This window comes from Anser brachyrhynchus (assembly GCF_964034855.1).
Source record: "Anser brachyrhynchus genome assembly, chromosome: 8".
NCBI lineage: Eukaryota > Metazoa > Chordata > Aves > Anseriformes > Anatidae > Anser > Anser brachyrhynchus.
In genome coordinates this window covers 7,365,950-7,393,009 of record NC_137702.1, presented here as the reverse complement: position 1 = coordinate 7,393,009, position 27,060 = coordinate 7,365,950, and the positions used below count along the sequence as shown (strand labels likewise).

The following is a 27,060-nucleotide window of genomic DNA, read 5'->3' as shown; positions in this document are numbered from 1 at the left end:
TCACTGGTGGTGCTCTGAAAGCTCCTTCCATTTTGAGATATTACTGGTTCCAGCAGTTTTGCCCACTCAAAATTACATTAAACAGGATTATAGAATGTAGGGATTATGTTAGATAAGATTTCTAAAATGTTTAGAAAGTATGTAAACTCATGCCTCATGGCATAAGCCTGCCTAATATCAGGGTTTACGAGAGAAATACCTTGTAGAGGTAGTTTATTCCCTTGCTGACTTGGAAGGGTTTTTTATTAATTCTCTGAGGCAGTGATAACTAGTCACTGATCTCTGATCACTTATTTGGTACAGATCTTGTTAGGCTAGTCTGAGCATCAAAAGCAATTGCTTTGCTCCAGTGGTAGATGAGAACTAACAGAATCCTTCAGAGTAGAGAAACACATAGGTACTGTGGTATTCACCGTTTACCAAGTGAATACAATTCTGGTGTTTGATTCAATTTGCATTTAAAGGCTAGATTTAGTAGCACATGCACACAAAGTGTGGCTGGATATGAAATGCCTGTAAGTATTTTAATTTTCCTGTATTTCACTTCCTTGAAAGTACAGACTTAATGTTTCCTGAAATACAGAGAGAAAAATAAATAGTGCTGGCTCTGCATATGTATATGGGGTGGGTGTGTATACACACGAGTTCTTTTAGCCGGAAAATGCCAAATTCAGTGACTTACCTTAGGTTGTTCAGGAATTGACTTGCAGATTGGTATCACTGTACTTCAGTAAATAAAGGAGACTTGTATGAGTGGTATATTGAGTTGAGTCCACAGTCAAAATGCAATGAGGAAGGAGTGGTCAGATAGAGTAGTGTAACTGCAGCTGAAAATCAAGTGCCCAGAAAACCAGAGGTCTTGCAATAATGTGTTCTAGTACTGAAAAAGGAAAAGTCTTTCCATGAATCAGATGGAATACAGAGCATGCTTTAATTTGATTATAATCCTTTTGTTTGGTAATTCCAATTGTGTGTGAAAGATTTAAAAAAACAAATGGTAAAAAAAGATGTGTCAGTCTTTTTAAATCTAAAATCTGGAATTATTTTTCAAGTCTGAATATGTAGTTCTGAATGCCGTTAAAGACTGGGTAAGTTGATCTTAATTTGGTGGCCTAGCTATTTTATTTTTATAGCTTCTTACTTCCTAAAGTATATTCTCTTCTTGAGCAGAGAGAACCTAATTTCAGTGTTACGTATCCTTTTGTAAGGGCTGCAGATTGAAGATGATCTCCAAATATTGATCATCTAAATCAGTGTTTGGATTAAGTACCTGAACTAAATTCATTAGCACTGTGGGAGAAGGAACATAGGAATAGTAATGAGTGCCTTGGTGGATTTCTAAAATGTTTGGTATGATTTGTCTCTTCTAAACACAGAGGAAAACGATCGAATTTGCATCCGTCATTTTCTTTATCGCCTCTCTGCAGTTGTCTAGTGCATTTTCTGCATAGGCGAACAAAAGAATTCGGATTTCTTGATTATTTGGAAAAAAGCAATTGAAATGAGTTTTGGGGCAAACAGGCAGAAAGCAAGAAGGCATGACCCTTGTGCTGAGAAAAATCTTTCTAATTAACTTTTTAGCAGTTTCAATCCTGAGACCTGTTCTGGAGAGCAGTAAATGCTTTTAATGCATATTTAGTTTATCCTTCAGTTTAACTACTTGTTTTGAGTAAGTAACATTACCTTCCCATCAAGTTTAATGAGGAAGGTTTATAGGTATGTTTTTTTCAACAGCACAAGCACACCTGCAAGTCTGAAACTGACCTCCAGATAGATGGCTACTTATGAGGCTTTTCAGTACATCTGATGACACTATAGTCTGAGATGTTTTCAGCCCTGTGTGTCTGTGTGAAGGTAGTCCATCTACCATGAAAGAGCCAGCTGAAATAGATCCGTTGGTGGAGCCCTGTGTTTGTTGACAGTCCATCCTTGCCCCCAGTGTTTTGCCCCTTTTCTAACCCATTGTGCCCTTCTATCTAGAAGCACCGAGCCCAGCTTTTCTTGTCCCTAACCCTTTTTCTTTTCTTTCGTTTTAGCCCAAGGAGGACAGACAAAGGGGAGGAAAGGAAAGTTCCAGGAAAGCACTGGGAGATTGGCAGCAGTTTCTACTAACAATGCAGAGGCAGGGCCTTTTGTGTCAGCAGTAGACAGCACATGAGGAGATAACTCAACTTTCAGGGCACTAAGGTTGACTTTACCAGCATTTCATCTGTTCCCTTCTGCTCAAGACCTTCTGCCCTTCAACAGTACTGTGCTGCAGCTGTTACCCCTGCCCATCTCCCCAGTTTTCTTGCTAGACAACTAGTCCAAGAACAAAAGTGACCTGTGCAAAACCACTCTAAATGGCTTTGAAATTGGCTTAGCTCCTGCTCTCTCTTTTCCCAAGACTGCTTTTTACTAACACTGGTAGGAGTCTCTTCTTGGCTATAAGATGGTGTTTTATACATTTGTGACCAGGATTATTTGACCTGCCTGCAGTAGCTTTTTCTCAGACTTGGTGAGCAGGAAGTACTTGCCCCCTTCTGTTGCAGAGCTGATTCATCATTTGATCATCATGATTTGACTTCCTAGAGTGCAGGTGCTTTTTTCCCACAGCCAGAAGAGCTCTGCAAGATCTCCTTCACCTTAGCTTCTGGAAATAGTCACCCTGAGACCTTCCAATCCAGATTGGGATCTTCTGCCCATGGGAGTCTACATCTTCAGCATTCTCATCGTCTTCTTTGTATCTTCTGCTAGCCCAGTTTACATGTAAAAAGTGAAAGATGAAGCAAACTGCCTCTTCAGACTTCATCCACTCAGATCTTCTCTGCTTTTGGAGTACCCTGTGTCTGACTTGAGTGAGGACCTGTTTATGTGATCAAGCTAACCTGTTTACCACATGCTTCTCAAGTGAGGGACCCTCTGCGGAAGGTAGCATTCCTTTTGGGATATCTGCTCAATGGAGGCCTTGCCAGGCCTTACATCCTTTCCTTCTCTTTTGCTTGCAGAAAACTTCAGAGGTTCAAACTCAGTGCTTTGAAACTTAGGATATCATCTTAATTTGACTTACAGCTAAGAGGGGTTAATTTCTAATCAAGTTATGTCATTATCTGCAATAATACATTGGAGAGGAGGATTTACTGCTGTTTTCTACACCTGTGCATCCTTAATGGTGCAAAACCATCTTTTCTCATTCTTAAAGGATGGTTTCTCTTGCTAGCTGAATCGGGTGTCCAGCAACTTGTGTGCAGCTCAACATCAGTCTTGTGATTGTAGTCAGCGTCAATAACTCTCTAAGTAATCCATTGTCTATTGGAAGTTGCTCTGATGCTTGTCAGCTGACAAAAGCCAAGCATATCTTTGGGTTTCGCTAGACTCCTGATTCATGTCCTGTTCTCTCCTGGAGCAGTCCTTGATAAGGGTATTGCAGCCTCTGACTTCTGCAGATGGTAAAGCCCAAGTCTTGTTCAGGCCCTTCCGTATATCTGCCTGCTATTTCAGGTTTTGCCCAGATGCAGTGTTTCATGTTTCTGTGGTTCCATGGTCTGGGGCTCTTCTTTTCACTGTGAGACTTTGAGTTTAAGAAGAAAAAATGTAGAGAAAGCAGAAGACTGACTGACTTCTGTGACATGATGCTATTCCTTTGCCTCTGCTTACCAGCTCTGTTTTGGCTGACTCACTACTTTGGTTTGTTGGACCTGTTCACCTTGAGCAGGATTTGTCACTGACTTTGCAGGTGTTTCTGCTTATGTTCCCCCCTAGGAATTTCAGCACAAGTTACTGATCTGCAGGTGCTGCTGAAGGCAGGATATTGGAGTAGGCAGACCTCTGCTCTGACCCAGTACTGCAGTTCTTATGGCTCTCACAGCATCTGTTTAATCAGTGGAATATATCAGCTTGAAGAAAAAACCTGAACTCTCATTATTTTTATTCACAAGAGCCCAGAAAATTTATTCAATTAGATGGTTTTTAAGGGGTGTTGCAAAAGCAGATGGATGAAAAGCTGCATCATGCTCACCTGCAAGCAAACAAATGGCAGCATCCCCAGTATGATTAATTGTTGCTGTTCTGGAGGGGCTGCTGTTTCTGCAGTAGAAGGTGTAGTGTCCCTGCTGTCCTGTACAGATAGTCCGTGCTTGTACACACTTTAAAGCACCTGAAATTAGCTATCAGCAGGCTTCTTGCTATGGCATCCTAGGAACCACAAAATGAGGCTGCCTTCCTCTTCCTTAGGGTGCTGTTGGTTAGATGTAGGGGGTGGTTTTAATTTCCCTGTTAGGAGGATGGTAGGTAGGGCAGGGTAAGACAGGACATATAACAAGGAAGTATTCTCCAGCAGTTCCTTTTTTAGATTCCTCTGTTCTCCTACATACTGTATCTGTGTCATTCCTATTTACCCATGCATCTCTCTTCCCTATTTCTCTACTTCATTTTTTTCTGCTCTGGAAGTTTGTCTTAAATCAAACAACCCCAGCCCCTAATGTGAACAGCTTGGGAGGTAGATGGATAGAGCATTTGCCCTGGTGATTTTCTACATTGGAATAGCTGACTTGTTATCTGGATGTTATCTGTAGGATTATCGTACATACTTGCTCCAGGTGAAGTACTTTGCAAAACTGAAAACAAAAGGAAGGAAAAAAATGCTTGTATCCCTCATGCTTACCCACCTACATGCTTAACATTGTTAAAAGTAATGTCTCCTTAACAAAGTTACGTATTGAAATCTGTACCATATTCTGTGGTGGTCAGCCAGCAAGAACAGCTTGTAGTCTGTTCTGATATCCACACCTGGTATGTCTAGTGCCATGTATACAGATATTGCATAGAAGAAGATATTGACTGATACAGACAGCATGCCACCTCTAAAGGAAAAGGTTTGCTTTTCAGTCTGGGGAAAATTAAGTGATGAATGTGTTTATTCTAATATAATTCTATTATTCTTGAGAACAGTATGTTGAAACCTGCATTTTAGACCAAAAAGGCAATTAATGGGAACTGGCTGCCTTTTCAATGAAATTATCAATAAATTTAACAGATAGAACTAGTAGAGTAGGTATATGCACACAACGAAGTCATAACGTTTTCTGCTTTAAGCAGTTTGCTTTTCATTACTTCCATTACCTGCAAGTATCTATATAGAATACTATAAACACTTGAAACACCTAAAAAAAAAAAATCCTTCCGTTTTAAAGTTCTTGAAAGTTCTGTTTTAAAGCTGAAGCAAATTTAAGTAGGCTTGCTACAGTCCAAGTACTTATGGATAGCAAAATTTTATAGATAGTGCATTTTGGAACATGATGAAGTAGCTTTACTTTTCTCAGCATCTTTCCAGATGCTATGTGAAGTAATCTACGTAAATCTAACTATTATAGATTAACCTTTTTAGATGTCAGGTTGCAGCTTTTATTTGTTTTCGCTGATCAGATTAAAAATGCTGCAGACACAGGTTGTGTTGTTAATATTAAATTTTGTATTCCGGTCTGTAATAAATGACTTTCCTCTGTGCATTGGAAAAACTGGTTAGTAGAGCTTAAAGAGTTTAATTAGTGGGCTGTTTGAGACAGAATAGGTATTCTGAGTCATTGTTCCGAATTACTGTGAGATTTCTTAGTGTTGTGGTGGCTTTTGTTTTTTGTTGTTTGACAGTCTGTTTAGGTACAAAACCCTAAACGTTGGTGAATTAAATCACTTAATGACAAAATTATCAAGGCGTTTGGAACTTGCAGTCAACCAGGTTTCATGTATTGCTGCTGCATTTTATGTCCTACATAATATTCCTGTTTGGCAAAACATTCTTTTCCCTTCAGTTTTATGTGCCTCTGTCACTTCCTTTAGACTGAAGGTGTTAGGGCTGTTATTTCCACTCAAAATGCTCCCAAGCTGGAAGATTCACTGCATTCTTATATTTCAGCTGTCTTTCCTGATTCCTCTGGTTACATAGTTCCTCTATGGCTATGGGAGAGCATGTTCTTGCCTTCGAACAAAAATCTCTCCTGTAAACTGAGTTCTGCCTTGTTTAGGCAGGATGTACTTCGTGCTGTTCTGATAGTCACAAAAGTTGGAAACTTGTTCAGTGACTGGTCTGTGTCGTGATTCTCTACTGTCTTTCCTCTCCCCACCATCCCACCACTCGCTGCCGTTGCCTTTTACTGCAGCAGGTTTTCACCTAGACTTGGCCTCTGAATGCCAGACATCACCATTTTGTGCACATGCACGATGTGGTAGGATCTTGATACTCTGGAGACAGTGTACCTTTGCTTGAGACCAGACCAATGAAAAGTCAGTCAGTTCTGCTTCCAGTTCCTGCCACCTTGCTCAGTAGGAAGTTTTTGAGTTGCCATCCACTATGTTCTAAAATTCAGAGATAACGGCTTCTGGAATGGAATGCGGGAGGGGAAGATGCATTTGCTGTTATGAAGCATGTACCATTCTATGGCTGGTTCCTCCTACTGGAGTACACTTTATCTTAGGTTTTGGACCATAAAACTTATACTTCCTTAGTGTTGTGTGTAAGAGAAATTAAGTAACACGCTTCTAATATTTCCTTTCCAGACATAACCTTTACACACTTGAAACATCTGTAGGCTTTTGCATTTTTTTAGTCACTGTTGAACCAAGGGATAGCATTTACTTGTTTTAATGTTGGACACCTCTAATCTTGCATCTTAAGTTGTTCTCCAGCCTTAAGTCATTCTTGATCTAAATACCTACTGGTCACTGACTCTTGTCTTCAGTTTGTTGCTTTGTCTCTCACCTCCAATACACTTGTGATTGCAGTTGAGTGTAGCTACATCTACTTCTTTTAGTGTGCCGCTGGTCCGGCAGTGTCATAGGCTCTCTCCATGATGTCACAACAGCCTATTTTGGATGTGGAAGGCTTCCTGCCACAAATGACACGTATCATCTAATTCAACGACTCCTTGAATTGCTGTTGTAAACTTTTTTCCACACTGGTGCTCCCCCTTTTTTGTACTGAACTTTGTTTTTCACTTTTTTCTTGTCTGTTTTCTCTTCTTACTGAATATTGTTATAATTTAGCCTGTACGTTTCTGTATTCTTGTGTTCAATTCGTCCCTTCTTCAGCATTGAATGTACTGTTTGGGATAGATAAGTCATGGCTGCTGCTTGTCCATTCATGCCTGTCTCCAGAACAGTGGATTTGTATAGTACAGTCCCTGTTCTGTTCGGGGACAAAGCGGGGAGGAGTGCAGCCTTGCTCTTCTCAGAACAGCTGCTAATTCAGAGGCTGTGTGCTCCTTAAAGGAAGGCGGAGGAGAAGATGGAAAAAAGGGAAGCAGTAGATGTCAACTCGGGGGGAGAAAATCCAAATATTTGTTCAGAAATCGAACTCCGGTTGTCCTGTGCGTCAGGAGCAGTGACTTCTGAAAACACACTTAATCAGCTGCTTGCAGTACTATGAATGCGCCCGTGCTTAAAATCCGTTTTTACATTTAAAGAAACTTGATAAAAGCAGGAAAACAAAAAAAGAAAGGAGGCTAATATATTCTGCAGCATGAAATGTGCGCGTTGTTTACAAGATATCTCGAGGCCAGCACAACACACAAAAGCACTGAGATCCAATAATAAGGTTACTGTCTTGGAAGCGGGGGGAATACAGCTTTAGTTTCCTGTTCTGCTAAATGCTAGTCCATCCATGGTCCAAGTTCTCTGTGAAGATCTTGATGTCTTTCAGTTTCTATTCTCCAAAACAGGAATAAAAGTATTTTCCTGAAAGTGGTGTTTGTGTTGGAAAGGTGCATTATAGAGATAAAAATGCTTCCATGCTACTGTAATGGGAACCACAGAGGACTCCAGTCAAGTCAGCAGCATCTGTCTCAAACTGACACTTAAGCTTTGCATGCAGATTAGTCCAAGTCTTCAAGTACAGTAATTACACAGCTGACTTTGTTAGAAATCTGCATAGGAGCAGGTAAGAGCAAGGTTGTCTTTCAGATGAGATGCAGAATATCTGAAAGGATAGGAGCCTTTAAAAATACTTGAGGGCACTATTTGCAAGAGTAGGCATGTTTTATATCACTGTTGCAGTCAAGTTTAAAATAGAGTAATTGTGTGTTTTTGTGAAAGCCCTCCTGAAACTTCAGTGGGAGCAGGGTTTTTGAAAGGATCTACTAGTGGTGCCTAGACAGTAGCAGGCCCTGTCAAAGCATGCTCCATTTTGTATTTTCTGGATGGGCATGTAGGGCTACCTCAGAATGAAAATGTACCTCATATCTCAAAATGAAAACCATTTTGATACCAATATACAATTCTGATGTCTAACTTTGAGGAATTGACTATATTGTCAATTGGTATTTAACTTCCATAAGAACTACTGCTCGAGCACGTCTGAAAATCAACACATTTAATGCAAGACGATGTTATTTAGGGATTTGTCAAAACTACAGAGGACAAAACTGATGCTGTTTTCATCTTCTCTGGCACTGCCTGGTGAAATCAAGTGTTCTAACTTGGCAGGGTGTTAGCTGAATGACCTTGTTTTCTGTTTTGGGGAGTTTGCAGTTGTTTTTTTTCTGGGTTGTGGGGGCTCTGTTTCATTTTTGAGGTCATTCAGTAGTTATCTTCCAAATGGAGACAAGGCTTGGGTAGGTACAGTAGTAGTTAAAGCAGTCGAACAATTAGTGTATTTATAGGATTGTTTTCACATTTGGGGCACCACTTTTTTCCTTTCCCTTTTATTCTTCGAGTCCTGTTGTCATGGTATCTGGCACTTCCCATTCAGATATTAAAATTGAGTGAGTGGTGTCTGTACGTCTGGTTCATTTTCACTCTTATCTTCTCCCCGAGGGAGAGTTTTACGTGGGATGTAGCACACCGTTTGCAAAGGCTTCCTTTGGGGGATTTCAGTCGTGTAGCAGCGTGCTGGTTGGAGAAAGCCTGGTGCAGAGGAAGCCCCTTCCTCTGGGGCTGGGCCTGTGAAGCCCTCAGTGCGCAGAGCTCCCAGGAGTGTTTGTGTGACTCTTGACTCAACCCATCACCCCCCAAGAAGACTTGTCACCAGCACAAACGAGCTTTCATCTGGGTCTCTTTGGCATTGCCAGGACTAAGGCAGTGACAGAAATTTTCTCCCTACAGATCTGTAGGGAGGGCCTGCCTTTGCTATTTGGGGATCAGGGCTTTGAGGTCTTAGGGGAATCGTTTCCTGAGGGATCTTCTTTCTGAGCAGGGCAGCATACATGTGTTCACGGGTGTTTTAGCTAGGTTTAGGCTTCAGCCTCTGTAGCAGACAGGGATTTTCCATGAGGGTTTGGGTTTAATTTTGCTTGTTTATTAATTTCAAAAACTCCAAATGTCGTATTTTGGGCTATCCATTGCAAGGGTTTTTCCCCTGTGAGTATAGAACCTGCCTTTCCTCTCTATCTTCAGAAGAAGGATCTTCTACTGCTACTTGAATTTTGTTCATAACTGTTTAACTAAGAATAAATAGGGTTACTTGACTGTAGGTGCACTGTAGCATCAAGGCACATATGAGGTTCTAGGCTAAATTGTATTTAAATGCAGCTAACCTCCTAATCTAGAGGAGCATCTTTTTTGAAGTAACTCATTTGTGCTTTAAGAAAGACTTCATATTTTTTCCCTTAATTCTTACAAAAGTGATAGTTGTATTGTGATCGGGGGCAGAGATGCTTTCTTACTCTTCATAGACAACATTTCTTGAATAAATCCTAGTCTGCACAAAGAAAGCATCTGTATTAGTTCTAAAACTGTAGACTAGGTGGATGCTATGATAGATCTGCACTGAGCACAGGACAAGTTACTTTCATAAGTGGATTATAGCAAGCTGCCAGTGGCCTTAGTTTGACCATTTGGTCTGAGCAGGGTTGTGTGCTGAAGTTACTTCCCCCCCCTGTTTTGCTTCTGTGACTGCAGCGTGCATTGCTGGGGTGACAGCAAGTCTTTCTCCTTCATAAAGTGATGGGGAATGAGTAAGTCTGGTGGTATTGTTAGAGAAAAGCATCAGTCTTTTGATTAGATTGCATTTTCTGTTAGTCTGAATTTTTTCTACTTAGTTTACCTCCTTTTTTAGGTAAACAGCTTTATTTATTGGTAACTGTCATAGAAACTTAAAAAAAAAAAAGAGCCAATTCACTTGACCTTCTTTGTACATTTTAAATGCATCTTCTCAGTGGTATTTATGTAACCTTCTCCGAAAGCCCCTGCTTCATAGAGCTTTTCATATGAGTTGCAGTCATTCTTTGTCCTTCCAGGAATGTGTTTAAAACACTTCTGAAATGGTTTGGAGGCTTCCAAGGTTGTGCTTTGAAACGGCTACCAGCTGGAGTGGGACTTGCCTTGAATGTCGTTGAGTCTCATCTTATACTCTTCTTTAGAAGATGAAAAATCTGTCATTCTTTCCATTGTGCCCTCTCACTTGATTGCTTCTCTTGCTATATTTCCGTAGATAATATTTTTAGGAACGTCCCTAATTAATAAGAATCATGGGAGAAGGTTCAAGAGCGCACAGATGTGCATGCATGAAGTAGCATGTAGGCTGAGCTCAACTGTTTCAATTGACATGTTCATGCTGGCAGCAGTTTCTTCCCTAAATGTTGGTTGGGGTTTAAATGGGCAAGAATTGGAGCTGGGAGCCTTGGAGAATTCGTGGTGAATGTTTTATCCTTTGGTCCCAAACCCGGAGTGACTGAAGGCCATTGCAGTCTGACGGCTTCTGCCTGGCTAATACGAGATGAGCTGTCAGACTTGGCCTAGTTCTGGAGGAAGGTATCATGTCACAAAGAAAAGCATCAGCACTTGGTGGCGGTCGTGTTATGGCTGTCAGACAGGCAGCTTTAATTAGGTTTTACATTTGGGCAAAAGACAACAAGACCACAGTTTGAGTTACTATTGTTACTGCCCATTCTCATGAGTAACTCTTTGTAGTGGGGACCATAGTTTTAATGTGACTTTGCAATCTGTAGTATAGACATTATTTTTTAAAAAAAAGTACTTCAGTTGAATACTGTTGTAGTGCTATTAAGGTTCGTCTTGACCTTTTCTGATCAGGCAGACTGATGCCCATCATCTTTCAGTTGAGAGTTTCACTCCCTAGTCATTCCCATGGCTCTTCTCTTCACCATCTCCAAGGCATCGGTGTTCATGAAACACGAAGCTCCGTGCCCAGGCCTGGTGTACAGCAGCTAAGTATGCAGCTAATTCAGATGCAGTGACTTTTGTTGTTTTTTCCTCCATTCAAAAGCATGTTTTTTAAGCCATGAAGGATCACTTTTAATCCTTTTGGCAGCATTATAAGCTTGATGTGGTTGATTATCTGTCACCCTATATTTGAGTCCTTCACTTGCAATATAAGTCCCTGTTTGGAAAATATGCTGAGGTTCTTGGTTTGTAGGGATGTGATTTTGGGTGTGTGCCATCTAAAGTGATGTGGTTTCTTGGAGCAGTTTGAGGAGCTTAGGTTGTTTTGTACCTGTGCTTTGTCCTCTTAGTTCATTTCCTGTCTGCAATATTCGCATCTTCTGGTGATTTCCTATTCACAATTCCCAGTCTGAGATTTGTCAGCTGATTTTTTAATCCATTTAATGTGTACCATGTTAATTTTTAGTCAATTAATAAGCAGCACCAAATCAAGTGCTTTATGGAAGACCAAGTCTATCAATGCTATTACATCGACATTCTTAAAATTTATACTTCAAACTTGTAATCTCATCAAGAAGGATGTCAGTTTAGCTTGACAGAATCTATTTTCCATAGAGCTAATTTGATTGACATTGATTATATTACCCGTCTCTAATTCTTTATTATTAGAGTCCAGTATCGAATGTTCTGTAATTTTGTCTTGCTCAGCATGAGGCTGACAGACCTGTAATTACTTGGGTTATCTAGTCCTCTCTTCTTGAATTTCAGTGCAAAAATTCTTTCCTTCAAGCCCCTGGAATTTGCTCGGTGCTTTAAGAATTACTAAAAATCACAAGGGAGCTGTTTGCCCTTTACTTTTGAGGGTTATTCTGTGCAAGTAGTCTAGATCATCTCATTTAAAAATGTACAATGCTAGCAGCTATTGCTTAATGTCCACCTGAGTTACTAGTTAGTACTTCATGCATTTTCTTTAGGTATACACTACGCATCTGCTCTCTGCTGTATTAGTCTTACTATCCACTGGTGAGTGAGTGTGAAGGCATATTTTCCCCTGTAGCCTTTTTTAAAAAAAAGGAAGAAAAAAGGCTTTTGCTCTTCTGAATATTCTATTCTGAATATTCTGAACTTTGCTAGTCAGACTTCTCTGGGTTCATTTCTTTCATTTTCGGAGGATTTTTCTGTTTATATTGCCATCTGTTTCCTCTTCGTCTCTTTTAATTTAAATGTGGAAAGGGCTCAAGCAGGCTGGCTTATAGAGTAAGGCAGGTACAGGACTTGAACTGGCACAGCCTATTTTATAGTTGCATGTTTTTGGGTGTGTGGTTAAATGTTGTAAACGTGATATGTTTTTCTGCATTTCTTATCTTGGTTCTCTTTAATCTTGTGGTTTTCAGCTCTGTGAAATGGAGCCTTCTAAAATACGAAATTCATACATTACAAGCTTGGACTTTTCTTTGTGTGTTTGGGGTTTTTGTCTGTTTGTTCTAAATAGGTCAAAACCTGTTCATTTTTGTCCTGTTATCACTAACTTATAGACATATTCTTTACCAAATCATAGTAGGTCTCCTGCAAATTTTCTGCAAGTTACACAGAACATTCTGAAAGAGCAATGGTATTAGTGCTACAAAAAGGTGGTGTTTTAAGATAATCTAGAAATATCTCTTGCCTACCCTACTGAATCACAGCGTGTGATGACCTATTAGATTCCAAATAAAAGAAAATATTTACTATTTACGGTGCTGTTCCTGGGAAGTGTAGCATGGGAATGAACTTCAGTGTCTGTGTGGCATCCCACTGAGAGGTCCAGCTGCTTGCTTCGTGTTGCCAGATTGCGTCCAAAGAAATGTTACCCTTTTCTAGTGCATGCAATAAGAGTACATGAGTGAGGGGGATGCACTGAAAGTTCACATTTCTTCACCATATTTTGGAACAAATCCTTTTCTTTCTCCCAGTAACAATTTTTAGTTCTTTCACATCTAGAGTCTGTTTTGTCTGACATAAGGTGTGTTGCTCTTGAGAGTAATTTGAAAATAATATTTTTAGCTGGATATATCTTTTTTGTTGCTGCTTAGCTGTAAATGTTTAGCACACTATAACTTTACGATGTCTGCCAGCAGTCATAAAGCTTTTTCACAAAATGATTTTTGTTCTGGGTTTATTTTCTTTTCAATTTTCGAGGTTGGGGGTGGGGGGAAACAACACCTGTCTTCATTAAACATTGGCATTTAGGGGAGATGCACTGCATATTAAGTACCTGAGAACACAAAGTAAACCAAGCAAAAGATCTTTCTGAAGTGACACGCTCTTAACAGAAAGATCTTTCTCCCTTCAGCTTCACCAGTACAAAGTGAAGCATATGGCAACACGCAGCAACAGGAATTCGCTAATTGAAGCAATGGCACCAAGACTTCAGTAGGTTGCAAAGGGTGTTGGGTTTGGATTTTTTTTATTGTAAGCTTTTTTTAATTAACAGAAGTTCAGTGTTCAGACTGCTGAATAGACTCATCGTGGTTTTGTTTGAGAATGTAATACAGCCGTTATTGCAATTAATGTATTTGATACAAAATCACAACTGATACCTTCTGGGTTACAAACTTTCAGCTCTGTCAAGTGTTAGATTATTTCAGTGTTTGTGAGTATATACTATAAAGTCATCTCTATGTACCTGTTACTCTAGGCAAAACTTTGACAATGAAATTGTTTTCTTTATGTATGCCTGTAAAGCTTAGCTTGCAAACAGTTTTGTTAGTGTTGGTACTCCTTATCCTCCACCTTGGAGAGAAAAATTTGCCCTTGGTAGGGAGAATTGGAGATGGTGATAGCTGAATAACCTGAACAATGTAACTGGAGAAGTCCAAGAGAAGGAGTAAATTTTTTTCCTCTATTTTCCTGCAATTAAGAATCCTTCTATTTTAGAGGTTGGTCAGTCCCTGCATCTCGGGAATAGCAGTGTCAGGATGTTGAAGCCTGTGTTCAGACAGGTTGACGTAAGTCCCAGTGCCTCGTTGCTACTTGTATTAGCTGCATACCTCTGAAGGTCAATACGCAGCTGATGAGAACAGTGGACGCAGGAGGTCAGGGTATCCAGGCCCTGATCCTTGCATCTGCCTCCCTTTGTCTCCTACCAAACGGGGTTAGTCTCCTAGAGAATGGAATGGCTCCCTTCTCCCTAGGACTGTTCTGAAGAAAATACGTGAAGGATATGGTTAAGTTCAGATGCACAGGAGTGGGGCTGTATGAAGTATCCTAGGTGGAGGAGGGGGAAGGCATAGCAGGAGAAGCATCTTTACCCGATTTCTGCTCAGTCAGACTCTAGTTCTTTCTCGGTTAATGTCGCGTAACTCGGGTAAGAATAGCTTTGCTGGGGTTAATTCAGCTCTCCAGGAGGACTGGGTATGTTTTTATACTTCGGTCTGAAGTTAAATTGATTGGATGGAATTGCTCCCTCGATATATTGTAGTTTAAAACAGCCATTTCGTACCCAAACGCCTGCATGTGGGCATTTTAGGAATGAACTGCCGTGTTTCCATGGATTTTTAAGGTATTCCATAGCATAGTTAGCAGCTTTTAGTGCTTTGATCCGATTTTGTAAGACAGAAGCACTCCCTGTATTTGTGTTACTGCAAACACTGTATTTTTGGTGGTGTCTGAGAAAGACAGATGCTTTTTTGTAGTCCAGGAGACAAAGAAACAAAGCTTTGTGCTGGGGAGGGAGGCAGGATCCGTGCCTACGGGGTACATCAAGGCACTTCATGTGCAGCTGCTTTCACAGCCTCGGCTTTCTCCTGGTGAGAAGGAGCTGGGTCGTTGTTCATTGCTGCCACGGATAGAAATCTCCTGGCAGGCCATGTTCACAAGTGCTGCCATCCTCCTCGGGAGGGATTTTTCACATTTTCTGGTCGCTGCCTGCTTGTAGGATCACTCGCATCCCCTGCACATCCGTGCCTGGAGGGGCACGAGCAGCAGCGTAGCCGATGTGCAGGAGACACTGCCTGCCCGCTTCCTTTTGGAGTGAGATATCTGTTTATGCACTTCTTCTGTGTATGTGTGCCCTAAAGGGGAGGGGGGGAACATAGGGATTCTGTTTCTTTCCAAATGTGCAAAATCAATTCAGGAGGAGGTGCAAGGGGAGGGAGGGGGGAAGCTGTGGTCTCTCACATAGCATTCATAGAACCAGTGCTGCAAAATTGGTACTTATGATTTGGGAAAAGCTGCCTTTTCAGTACAGGCTTTCTTGGTGCATTTGCAAACGTGCAGCTTTGTCCCTGCTCTGTGTGAATGAAGTGCTGTGGTGCTGCTAGTGCCGCGTTATTACTAGTTATTAACCAGGTCTCTTCTTTCTACTGCAAACACAGATCTTCTTCATAAACCAGAAGCTGTTGAAATGGTTTTGGCTGCTGAAGTGGGCTCCTGCCATCCCGTGCACAGCAGTAGTTGTGCTGTTTTGCTTTTGCCGTCATCTGTAATACACTGAGGAAAGCTTTAATGCAATCTCCTATCCTAGTGCAATTTGAGCTGTCCTTTCTCCTCCTATTTCCTGGCTGCTCACCGAGCAATAAAACGAGATGGAAAGGTGGCTGTTTTTCTCAGTCAGCTACTTTTAAGGTTCATGTTCAAACATTGTTCCCTAACTTTTTGCATTTTAAACACCTATGGATTTGTTTATAAACAGTGGCAAGACTGTGTTTATTTCTAAGTGGTGACCTCCTTCCTGTTCTGGCGAGTCAACCAGTTATATTTATTGGGAACTCGGCACAAAACTATTATGTAATTCTGCTGATGTCAAGCCTTGTACGCTTTTCAGTAAAGTCTTGGAGAAGCATGGAGGCTTGCTTCATTTTGTTTTTAAAGTAGGATCTTCAGAAAAACAGTTCTAATAGTGGGGAGCCAATGTAAAAATTAAGATAATGAAATGGTGAAGAATGGCATAAAGACCATAGGGGAAAGCAGTGATGAAAGGAACAGTAAAAAAGTGTTGATCCTGTTCTTGGAAGTGTTTACAAAAAATACTGAGTCCTTTTTTCTTTGTTTTTTTGTTTCAACAGGGCAGAGTTTAGGATATGGATTTGTTAACTACATTGATCCAAAGGATGCAGAGAAAGCCATTAACACTTTAAATGGACTCAGACTCCAGACCAAAACCATAAAGGTAAGACAATACAGAAAGCCTTTTGCTCAATTTGGAAGAGGAAAAAGTAGTTGAAACAGTTTCTGGCAGTTTCATCACTACTTCAATCTGCTATTGCAAAGGGCATTCAGCTACAATCTCCTTGAAACAGCGGAAGGACATGCAGGAGACAAAATCTCTCCTTCTCTAAAATTAAAACTATTGTTAAGGGGGTAACAGGAAGCTCCTTAAAATGTTGCAGTAGGACTTAAATGTAGAATAAAAAAGCCAATGATAGTTATTCATAAACAGATGTAAAATACAGGACCGTATATTCATAAATAAATTACATGTTTTCTTTGTTTTAATGGGAAGTACCTTGATGAGGAATCATTCTTCAGTGATACTCATGTCATTATCAGGATCAGGTATTGAAAGTACACTTCGCAAGTTAAAATATTTAAAAAAACACTCAATTTCCCCATCCTTAGTTTGATTTATTCTTTTTAAAACTGGAGGGATTAGAGATCCCACTGAAGTCTCTCATTTCATTGTTGTAATAGACCATTAGTTATTCAACGACCTTTTTTAGTGGTCTCACAAGAGAAGCAAATTCCTACAGTCACGTTTGTTGCTGCATGGCTGATGAAGCTTTTTTAAAAAAGCTTATAGAAGGTTTCTACATTCTGAATTCTAAAAAATAGTACAGCTTAAGGAATGTAAATAGAAAAACTAAAGGGGAACAAACAGCAAATCTGACTCAATTTATCTGAAATGGCTTCAATTATTTAAGATTGCTGGCCTTTGATTTGTACTATTTTTCTTAATTTTCTGTGCTTTTTGTATTTCAAAGCAAAAAATGTTACAGAATATAAAAATAGAATTTTTGCTTTTGAAAGCATCTGTATAAAACTTGACACTTGTGTCTTGTCGAAGATACTGTGTCATCAGTACTCTTAGTTGTACTTACCTTTTTATTATTAAAGACTGTGGCGTTTTTTTTGCCTTAAGGTAAAAGTATTTGTTGAATTATTTCGCATCTCTAAGGATCATTTCAAGCAAGTTTTTCCTGGCCTGACGAGGCAGGGAGCTGAGGGTCTGATCTGAGGGTTAGGAGTGGAGCAGTTGCAAGGACCATGTGGAGACTGCTCCTTCCAAGCGTTCCTTATGCCAAACGGGTCCATCCCACAGATACGTATTTGGGCCATGCATCAAAATCCTCACAGTATGATTTTGTATGGGTAAACAGAAATTCATAGGAACATGTATGGCAAAAGCAGCAGAATCTATTGTCTTATCTGTCGCTGCAGCTGGAAATACACCGCTTGGGCTCCGCAGTTTCTGCTTACAGTTAAAAGTTGAGCATTAAGTTGCTCTCCAAAGTATTTTTATTTTGTCAGGAAAAAAATACAGTATTTGGAAATTACTTGCCTCTCTCTTAAATTCTTTTTTAAAAATTCTGTAGAACTTTAACTTCAGGTGTTGCATTAAAAACTGATCTGTACTGTGAGTAATATTCAGCATTAGCAAAAGTATAGTACAGCTGTTGTCCTGAATAAGTACCTGTGTTGTTCCACACCTGTTTTCTTGGTTTTTTTTGAGTCACAACAACGTTATTGTTTTGTGACACTGGGATTACAGGAACTACGTAAGCTTTAAAAAAAAAAATCAAAAATCCTCCAAAACCTCCCCCCATTATTTTACATTGCCATTTAATTCAGTGTAGAAAGAAAAATTATTATGCCTTCCCTTTTTTACCTTTTGTAGTGAGATTTTTGTTTTATGCAGGAACTTACCATGCAAAGCATTTCATGCAGAAATTTTTTATTCACTTCAAATGTTATGAATACTCCTAGTTTATTAGGTTAGGGTGTATTTCATGATTGTTAATAGCTACTAGACTTTTATAGAACATATGACATTTTGTTGGGCTCTTGAAAGCTGCTAAAATTTAATAATAAGTGAAGAGATTAACCTAACCTACATGCACAGGAGCTGCATAATTTCCTCAGTGATTGGGAAGAACTGTGTAGACTTTAAGTGTTTTCAAGTAAGTATTGAGAGTCACCTAAAACCACGCCTAAAAGGAGCCTTCTCTTCAAATAGCCAAGCTTTGAACACAGCAAGATCAAACCAGCAATTTCTAACTCAATTTTTAATTCCAGAATTGTATGCAACTCTCTCACCTTTACCCAGTTGGGTTTTTGGTTTATAAATTTTATCATTGGTCTTCTTTAAAAAAAAAAAAAAAAGGGGGGGGGGAACCTTCCGAAATTGGGTCTGCTTCCCTGGTACTATGTGGTAGGGAAGGAGGCTTTCCCCGTGTTCACACAAACCAAGCAGTGAATCATGTTTTCACCATTCCCAGCAGCGTCCGTGTTGCCGGAGGAGACATCCCTGGTTCCCAAACTGCTGCAGAGCCGTGCTCGGCGCCGCCGCCTTCCCTGAGCTTGTCTGGTGCCCCCACGCAGCCCTTACCAGCAGCTCGCTGTGATTCATTACCCCGTTCTGAAGCATCCTAATTCCTGGAATTACTATATTTAATTATTAGAGCTGATTACTTTAGTCTAGCTAGATGCCCTTTACAGTTATTAAAAATGCACTTCCATTGCATTAAAAAAGCTTCACAAAGAATGTATAGAAAGGGATTTGGTGGCATATAGTTTTGTAGGCTAAAAAAATTATTTAATTAAATGCTAAAATAACACTGAACTGGAAAAGTACCGAGCATTACTTTATGCTCTTTTCTTTATGAGCATGGCTTGGTTTTGTGCGCAGAATGAATCTAATGCCATGTTGATGGATAGATTGAACCTTTTGGCCTCTGCCTGTCTGCGGGTGCTGGGTAGCCACAGCCCTGCAGTAGCATTTCCTTGGCTGTGTTTTGTTTGGGAGCTGTTGGGATAGAAAGCTCACAAAAAAGTTTTGAGGCCTTTTACAGGCACAGATTGCTTCCACACCCCAAGGTCACCTTGGTCCTGCTAGCTGGCTCCCTCCCATCTCCTTGCTCCAGCTGTCGTGGGCCCCTGCTCCTCGGCTGGACATGAGCTGGCTCCAGGGGCTCATATCTGCACTTGATTTTTTTGACCCATAACGTTTAATTCGTGTCTATGGGGAAAAAAAAAAGATTTTAAATAGCTCCGGGTTCTGCATGTGTCCCCAAATCCTGTCCTTTTCGCTTCTGTAACATCTCGTGGCAGCCGAATGTTCCCTCCCGCTCCCGATGCCTTGCGAAGCAGCCATGCAGGCACCAGAGGAACTGGTTTATAGCAGGATCAGCAAAACAGCTAGGCACAGTCTGCTCTCAAATGTGCAGACTAAAATAACTGAAGAAATGTTCTTTTTGTTATTTCATTGTTACAATGAATAATCCCTTTCCACTGAAGCAGCTAAAATATTTATGTGCATTTTATTTAAGTCAATGATGCCCTTTCAAGTCAAAGTCGAGAGGTGACTACAGAATATCTGTTTGGGGAAAGCACTGAAGGAAGTGTTATGTGTTTGGTGGTAATAGGTTATACATGTTATGTTCCTCCTCAGCTGATCATAGTGCATATTTTATTTATGCCATTTTGTGGCATCCTCATCTTGTGAGGCAGAAAGGGCTTCACTTTATTTTTACAGCTAAAGCTTGACATAATTCCACAAAATAGTCTAGAATGAGAGATGATACAGCATGTGTTGAAATAAATATATATTCCAGAAATTGAATCTATTTTTAGAAATTAAATTTGCCTATCCATAAAAGCATATGAAAGGTCACTGCTGCTGTTGAAGATTGCCTAGTAATTCAGTTGCATCAAGTATCTGAAAGAAAACAAGATGTGTGATGCATGGGGCACAGACTGCTTAAACTCTTCTGCTCTGCCCTGAAAAAAATGCCCAGCATCTGAAAAGATGGAAGGGAAGTGTTCTGCAATTTCCATGTTGATTCGGGTGACCTGGCTTCACATTGGGGGACACTGGAACAAGGAGATAACAGAATTTTAAAAGCAAGTTTGAAATCAAATGACCACCTGAAGTGTGGTCTTGTGTTCCCCTGTCCTTTTTTTCTGTTGCCTGAGAAGTAGGTTGGTTCCTTTCTTCTCTTGCAGGAGCAGGTAGCATGCTGTGACAGCCACTAGAGCAGAAAAGTCTCTAAGTGAGGGGAGAAGGAATCTGGGTTCTGTGAGCCCTTGATTCCTTCTAGTTTCTAGCATCTCACAGGTTTGACGGATTTAGTAACAAACAAATAGGATCATTCCTCTATGGTCAGAGGCTGCTTCTGCATCTTGGGTTATTTCTAATTTTCAGTTAAATGAATAACTGCTGTGGAATATAACTACTACTATTTTTCAATTGTTACTTCAAATGTTTACCTGTACTCTATTCTTACCTTTTCTGATCAATAGGACTGGATGGCACTAGTTTAAAATACAGTGAATGGTTCTTTGGGAGAAAACACTCCTTTATTTTCTGGAGATGAAGTAGCAGCGTTACTACTTTCTCTTGCTATTGTGGTTGCTCTGGTATTTTTCTAAAGGCCAAGTATTTCTACAAAATTCAGGCTCTAAATCTGTCCACGCCAGCTTTTGTGATTTGTCTGTGAAGCTACAGCCCATCCTGTCACTATAGGATAGCCAAGTAACAGCCGCTGCAGACTTCCTCTGTCCTACAAAGCCATTTCTCAAAAGCTCGCCTCTGAGTCGCAATGAGATGAGGATGCTGAAGCACAAAGCGGGAGGAGGGAGAAGAGGAGGAAGGCTGCAGCAGCACACTCTGAGAAGAGGAGCTGCACTCAGTCTCAAAGAGCTCAGGACTTGCTGGGGAAAAACACAAGCCCAACAATCCAGATTCTAGCCAGAAAAGGGTGGCATGCTGGTATTGACAGCAGCAGAGTTGGAGTGTTGTACAGCCTCAGTGTGATGTTCTGCCCAAGACCTAATTTGCTGAGTTTTTCACCCGTGTTCTCCCAAGCCTGCCTGCAGCGGCTTCTCCCAACAGGGAAACAGGGTTTTGTGCTGGGCTGGGTGGAGAGGTCTGGGGATGCTCTGACACAGGGAGATGGGGCGAACAAAAGGCAGAGGAGGCACAGAGCAGGCACGGGTACTTTGTGATGGGGGCGGGGGGGGTTGTCAGGAGGAGCTGAGTGTAGGGACCAGTGGGGTTGGTCTGTGTTGTGGAGTTACCCACATCTGCAGTTCCAGGGGGCAGCTCCTGCTTCACTCCTTCCTCCTGTGAAAACTCACATTGCAGGTATGTTTGAGCTGCAGGTTTGGGATGTGGTTGTTCAGAAGCTCCTGTCATCAAGGTAATGGCTTGTTCTATCGCATGGTAGCTCAGGATCCCTCATAAATGGGTGTCTGCTGCGACTGTGGCACCCTGAGGTAAAGCCTTGGAGAGGAGGCTTTAAAGATGCCACAGATCTGGAAACCCTTAAGTTAACTGACTTTTTGCTCTTCAGTGCTCTTCAAGAGCCTCTGTCTGCATACCTGCTTGGACTTCGGTGCTGGTTAACAAATCCCTTTGCCTGTAGTGATGATGTGGCTCACAGGACCTTTCAGTAGAGCATTTGAAGGTTCAAATTTGGTTCTGCTGCTTTCAGCAGGCACCAGAGAGTCTTTACCTGTTAGTTTTGTGCATCTGCTCTTAATCGAAATGTCTTTTTTAACTGCTTCACGCTTGCCAATGAGCTTCCTTCTCATTCTACAGAGCCAGAGCAACTATTTCTTAGCCCGGCTCTTGCTACAGCCAGGGGGCTTCTAGGTTATCTATGGATGTCTCCCCTAAAACAATGGGACAGACTGTTGTATCTTACCTGCAATCATAATTAGTCCCAGTACCATGGAGAGATTCAATGCTGCTTTAAAGCGCATTGTTACTCCCCTACTGTCCCCAGCCCTGGGCTGGGAGGAGAAGAACGTAGTGCCCTTGGGGATGTGAAGGCATTGTAGATCTTGGTTTTCATCATGTGGACCACAGTGTTTTGTGTACGTTTGTTTTGACGGAGTATGTGGCTTTTTAAGGTAGGGTTTCTGAATTCTTACATAGAATTAGGGCATAGATGAGGGTCTGGAAGAGGCTCTGAGGAAACTGCCTCTTCTGGCTGTAGTGCATTTTTACTGATCTTCTTGTATGTGGGGAAAAGTGAGATGGTGCTTGCTTACACATGTGAAGCTCTTTGCCCAGCTGTGCTAAAGCACTTGCAGTGTGTACCAGTGAATAAGTAAGAGGCAGCTGGCGCAGGTCAGTTGTGTCCCCATTTTGCGTGTTTGGACCACGGACAGAAAAAACAGTGAAGTGACTCACCCAAAATCACGCAAGCAATCCTACATCTGAGAGCTTATCACGCAGACAAAGCAAAGTCTTTCAAAATTACTTTTAAGGTCACAGTGAAGCTTAGTATTTTGGAACATGTTACACAAAGATTTTCTGAAAGATGCCCAGGGCATTGCTTAACAGCAACTGCACCTCATGTGGTGGCAGCTGGTGACACGTCCTGGGGACTGCAGGAACTGTCAGCCGCCGGCCCCATGGCTGGGGATGCCCGTGCTGCTGTGCTGCACTCCGATTAAAGGCTCCTGTCTAGTCTTGCACTCCCCAGGTGAGCTAATGCTAGGTGCTGAGTGAGAGGCGTATATCATTTTGGAAAAGTTTTTAGAAAGACACAAGCTAAGCTGTTAGGTGTCTTGTCAGGAGATGTTTTGGCCAGGGCAGGGTGGCTCTGCTCACAGAGGCATTGCTCCAGGCAAGGATGATGCCTGACCTCTCTGGAGCAGGCAGCAACTGAGACGTTGTTCTGGCTCGCTTAAAAGGCTCACTGAACAAAAACCTGTTTCTAGAAGACTCCCCCTGAATATGGGCTTAACATCCGAGAAGTCCAGGACTAACATGTGAGCTGAAGGCATCTTTGAGCAGCAGTGAAATGGTTAAGAGTGTCAGTATTGAAATGGTGGCCGATAATGTCCAGAGCCTTGTCTTGTAAGACAAATGGGATGCGTTCATGCCTCTGGGTGCCTTTGTGGGCTCTCTGACTTGGAAAGACCAGACTGCATCAATTTATGTTCTGAAAAGTCTCGAGGTTAAAAATTTTTCAAAAAGTTTTCTGCATTGGAAAAATGAGTAGGAAATCAATAGGGAAGATAATTGCTTTAACTGGGTGATTCTTCTGTGTTCGTGAACAATAATTGTTCATTGCCATGGAAGATATGAAGCTCTGGACCCTACATCTCTCCGGTAGTGTTTGGCAAATGCAGTGGCAGTGCAGCCTCTTGAGGGAGGGCTGCTCATATTGGGGAGAAGTGCTTACACAGACTGTTCAATGTCAGATGAGAAATATCCTTGCTAGCATGTTTTCCCCAATTACTGACCTCTAATGTTAGTTACTATAAATACATATATACAGTAAGCCATAATAAATTATTTAATAAAAAATAATTCATGAAATGAATTAGAAAATATTAATATCTTCCTTGTGAAGGACTAAGCTTATTAAGTGAAATGAAATATTGTTAGACCTCCAACAGGCATGCAAGTGGACAAACACTTCAGTGCTGAAAAATGCGTAGGTCGAATGACAGCTTGGTGTACTCCAGCTCATATATTCGAATTTCTTCCAGTGGCTGGGATTTCCTTAATTTTTCGTTTTTCAACAAGCCGTGTCATTATACGGCACTAACATTGCCATGAGCAAAAAAATTGTTCTTAACTGTGAATATAAAGAATTAATGCAGTGCTTCGTAGTTCAGTGATAAAATGGGAGCTGGTGTTGGCTCCCATTTTAACTTTCACGGTGCAAGTTGCTTCTGGTCAGGTGGAGGGTCAGGATGGATGTTTTCTTCCTTTGATAGTTAATACATGGGAAGACATCCCGTCCTCTGTACTAACTGAATAATAGCTAGGAAGCAGGATGGCATGGTCTAACCAATCGATTTGTCATTGGCTGACCTGTGAGAGAAGATGAAAAAGATTCAAAAGGAGATAAATAATTGACAACACTAGCCTTGTGTCCATTCAGCTCACAACCTTTTCTCCTTGATATTAAAGACAGCTGAGTTGCTTTTGGCAGCTTTTTCTTCGGCCTCGGCTCCCCTGCAACCTGAATGTTTGATTGCAGGAGGAAATAAAAATTAGATCTGAGTGGTGATGCATGTTTACATGTGCTGTGAGTAGATGAATTTGAGACCATGCAGGCTCCTTCTGCTTTGTATCCGCATGGCCCACAAGAACAGAGCAGGGCTCTTTTACTTTCTTGTGTAGAAGTGTGTGTGTGTGTGTGTGTGTATATATATATATATAAAATGTCAGGCACTCAGTGCTCTGGGAAGTGGTGTTTTTTGCATATCCCAGTACTTTTCATCTTCCCTGTAATGTGGCATTTGGTTAATGAATGTGCCAGAGTGAGAAAACCCAAAGGAAACCCCTGGCTGTTTTCCCAGGAACTTTATTAATTTTGCAGCTCTCAGTTTTGAGGAATAGGTAAGGTCCCTACCCTCACTCCAGAGAGGCTCTTAAGTGTTTTTTAAACTGTTATTTCTGAAATAGGTTAAGCTGTAGGTGTCTGAACCCTGGTAGCGCCCTCTCAGTGTAAGGCACTTGCAGAGTGTGGGGACATTGTGCTTTTCCACACACTCCAGGGTGGTTTTGGCTGTGTGAAGTGGGTGAGTGGGTGGCACCTCCCTGGCCTCAGGAGATGGGATTCAGTCCTGGGCTCTGATGTGCTCTTGATATGGGGCTGATTGTGATTGTACCGGGCCTGGCCAGTGCTGTGAGGTGATGCCCGAACTGCCCAGGCCGCACCGAGCCCTCACACTCGGTGGCCATGTTTCTCACTTCTGGGTAACTTGAGCTGGACTTGCTGGTCTTCCAGAGCCTGCTCAAAATCACGTAACTTCAACAGTGCCTGCTTGAGGTATAAGCGAGAGGCCACCAAACCAAGCACGGTAATGCAGTGATGTTAGGCGTGGTATCTATAGATGAAAGCATGGTGTAGTTACCCCTGGTTTTGTGTCCCCAAGCACCTGTCTCAGTTCATTAGCTAGCAGCCAAGTGGTGCCACCTGAGCTCTGGTCCTGGTGCCTCAGAGGGACACTTGGGACCTATGACTGAGTGCCATGGATGCTGGAGCTCGTGGGCTGTGTGGCCCCAAGTTGCTGGGGCACGGGACAGTTCCACACCAACATCCATCCGCTTCCCTTTCATTGCTCATCTGCAGCTGGACGCTTCCCTGCTTGTTAGGCCTGTCTGTGCCTGTGTGCTTTGCCTGAGCTTGCCTCAGTTGATGCAAATGTTTTAGCTAACCTCCTTTTTCACATTTCTTCCCCTAAATCTTCCCACCTCCTCTCTTTAGCTTTCTCTTGAAATGTTAGTTTTAAAAGGTTATGTACAAACATGTAAGTTAAAAAGAAGTTGCCAAAAGCTTTAAAATCTAAAATCTTTAGAGTTTGTCCGCTATTGTGCGCGGAAGATTGTAGAAGCAAATATTAGTCATTCACATCATTTTCTGTGTTGAGTCAACATCTATTTTTAGGTGTGGAGCACATAAAGACAACTCTTTGACACATAAAACACAAAGACATCCATTTGACATCATTTGTGTTTGGGCTAAGGCTGGGGAAGAGGGGAAGACAATTGCTGAACATGTTATTTCCGTGACAAGACCCCCCCTATTTCTTCCAAAAGGCATTTTAAGACATGATACAGTAACATACCGATCTGTTTATATTTAAATAAATCAGGATGAAGTGCAAAATATTCAGGTTTAGATCTGATGCTATTTCAGATGTGCTGAGAAGTAATTCTTCGTGATCTGTGCTGAATACTTGCAATTAGGCCTTATCTGGGAAGTATTTTAGTTAAATTTGTGTTATTCTAAGCGAATATATTAATAGTGCAGAAGGCTTTTTATGCACATATTGTAATTATAGATCTGATTTTTCTTTCAGGTCTGGGTTTATATTTTCATAGGTAGAAGAGCAGTTAAAGATTTAATTTTTTGACAGCATGCATGCAATGCCTCAGCTTGCTTTTCTTGTTTATTTGGTCATAATGTTTTATGGTCTGGTTTTGGGCTTACAGTGCAAGGGAACTTCTTGTGATAAATTGCAGATACGACAATGAGTGTCAGTATACAGTTCCCTGAGCAGATGTTCATTTAGTGTAATTTCACCAGTGCTTTGCTGTTCATCCAGAACAGATCTTGCCAGCTCAGGATGAAAACACAGAGATGGCACAAAAGATCACTCTGCAAATAATCTGATCTGTTTCAGACTCTTGAAGAAAAGCATCCTGGAACTTCAGAATGCTACGTATATTCTAAGGTTATTACATGTTAGATACAGTAAATCATCCATACACCCACAACCCATAGGGGTAAATTTACAAAGCCGTGCGTGGGAAGTCACACATTAATCTACCTCTGAACAATAGTTATTTTGTGCCTGCACTTAAAGAACCCTTGCATTTGTTTTCAAGGTCTCTCTTGCTCTTCCTTTGTTCTTCTAACTTTTCCTGATTCTGTTGGTTTTGCCGAACAGGTAGTATCTGAACTCCAGGGTTATTCAAGCAACTGAACTCTAAGGTTTCTTGCTTGTTGAAAAAGAAAACAATCTGTCCATTTAAAATGTAAAGAGCAGCTCTGCTTACTAATATGCATTTCCTTTTCTTAAATCCATAGGTGTCATATGCCCGTCCAAGTTCAGCATCAATCAGAGATGCAAACTTGTATGTCAGCGGCCTTCCGAAAACAATGACCCAGAAAGAATTAGAGCAGTTATTCTCACAATATGGACGCATCATCACCTCACGGATTCTGGTTGATCAAGTCACAGGTTAAAATAAATCTTTCCTAGATGCTTGCATGTTTTTCTGGAAATAGCAGAATT

General features: G+C 41.2%; 1 protein-coding gene across 10 annotated transcripts in view; it reads left to right on the top strand.

The window, feature by feature from the left end:
• ELAVL4 (ELAV like RNA binding protein 4) overlaps nt 1-27,060 on the top strand; it is a 79,612-nt gene that overhangs the window by 43,453 nt on the left and 9,099 nt on the right. For all 10 annotated transcript variants that reach the window (XM_080603555.1, XM_080603553.1, XM_080603551.1 and 7 more), the window contains exons 3-4: nt 16,137-16,240; nt 26,853-27,006. In XM_080603555.1, the coding sequence (XP_080459681.1) occupies nt 16,137-16,240; nt 26,853-27,006 (258 nt within the window). The remainder of the gene's footprint in view (nt 1-16,136; nt 16,241-26,852; nt 27,007-27,060) is intronic.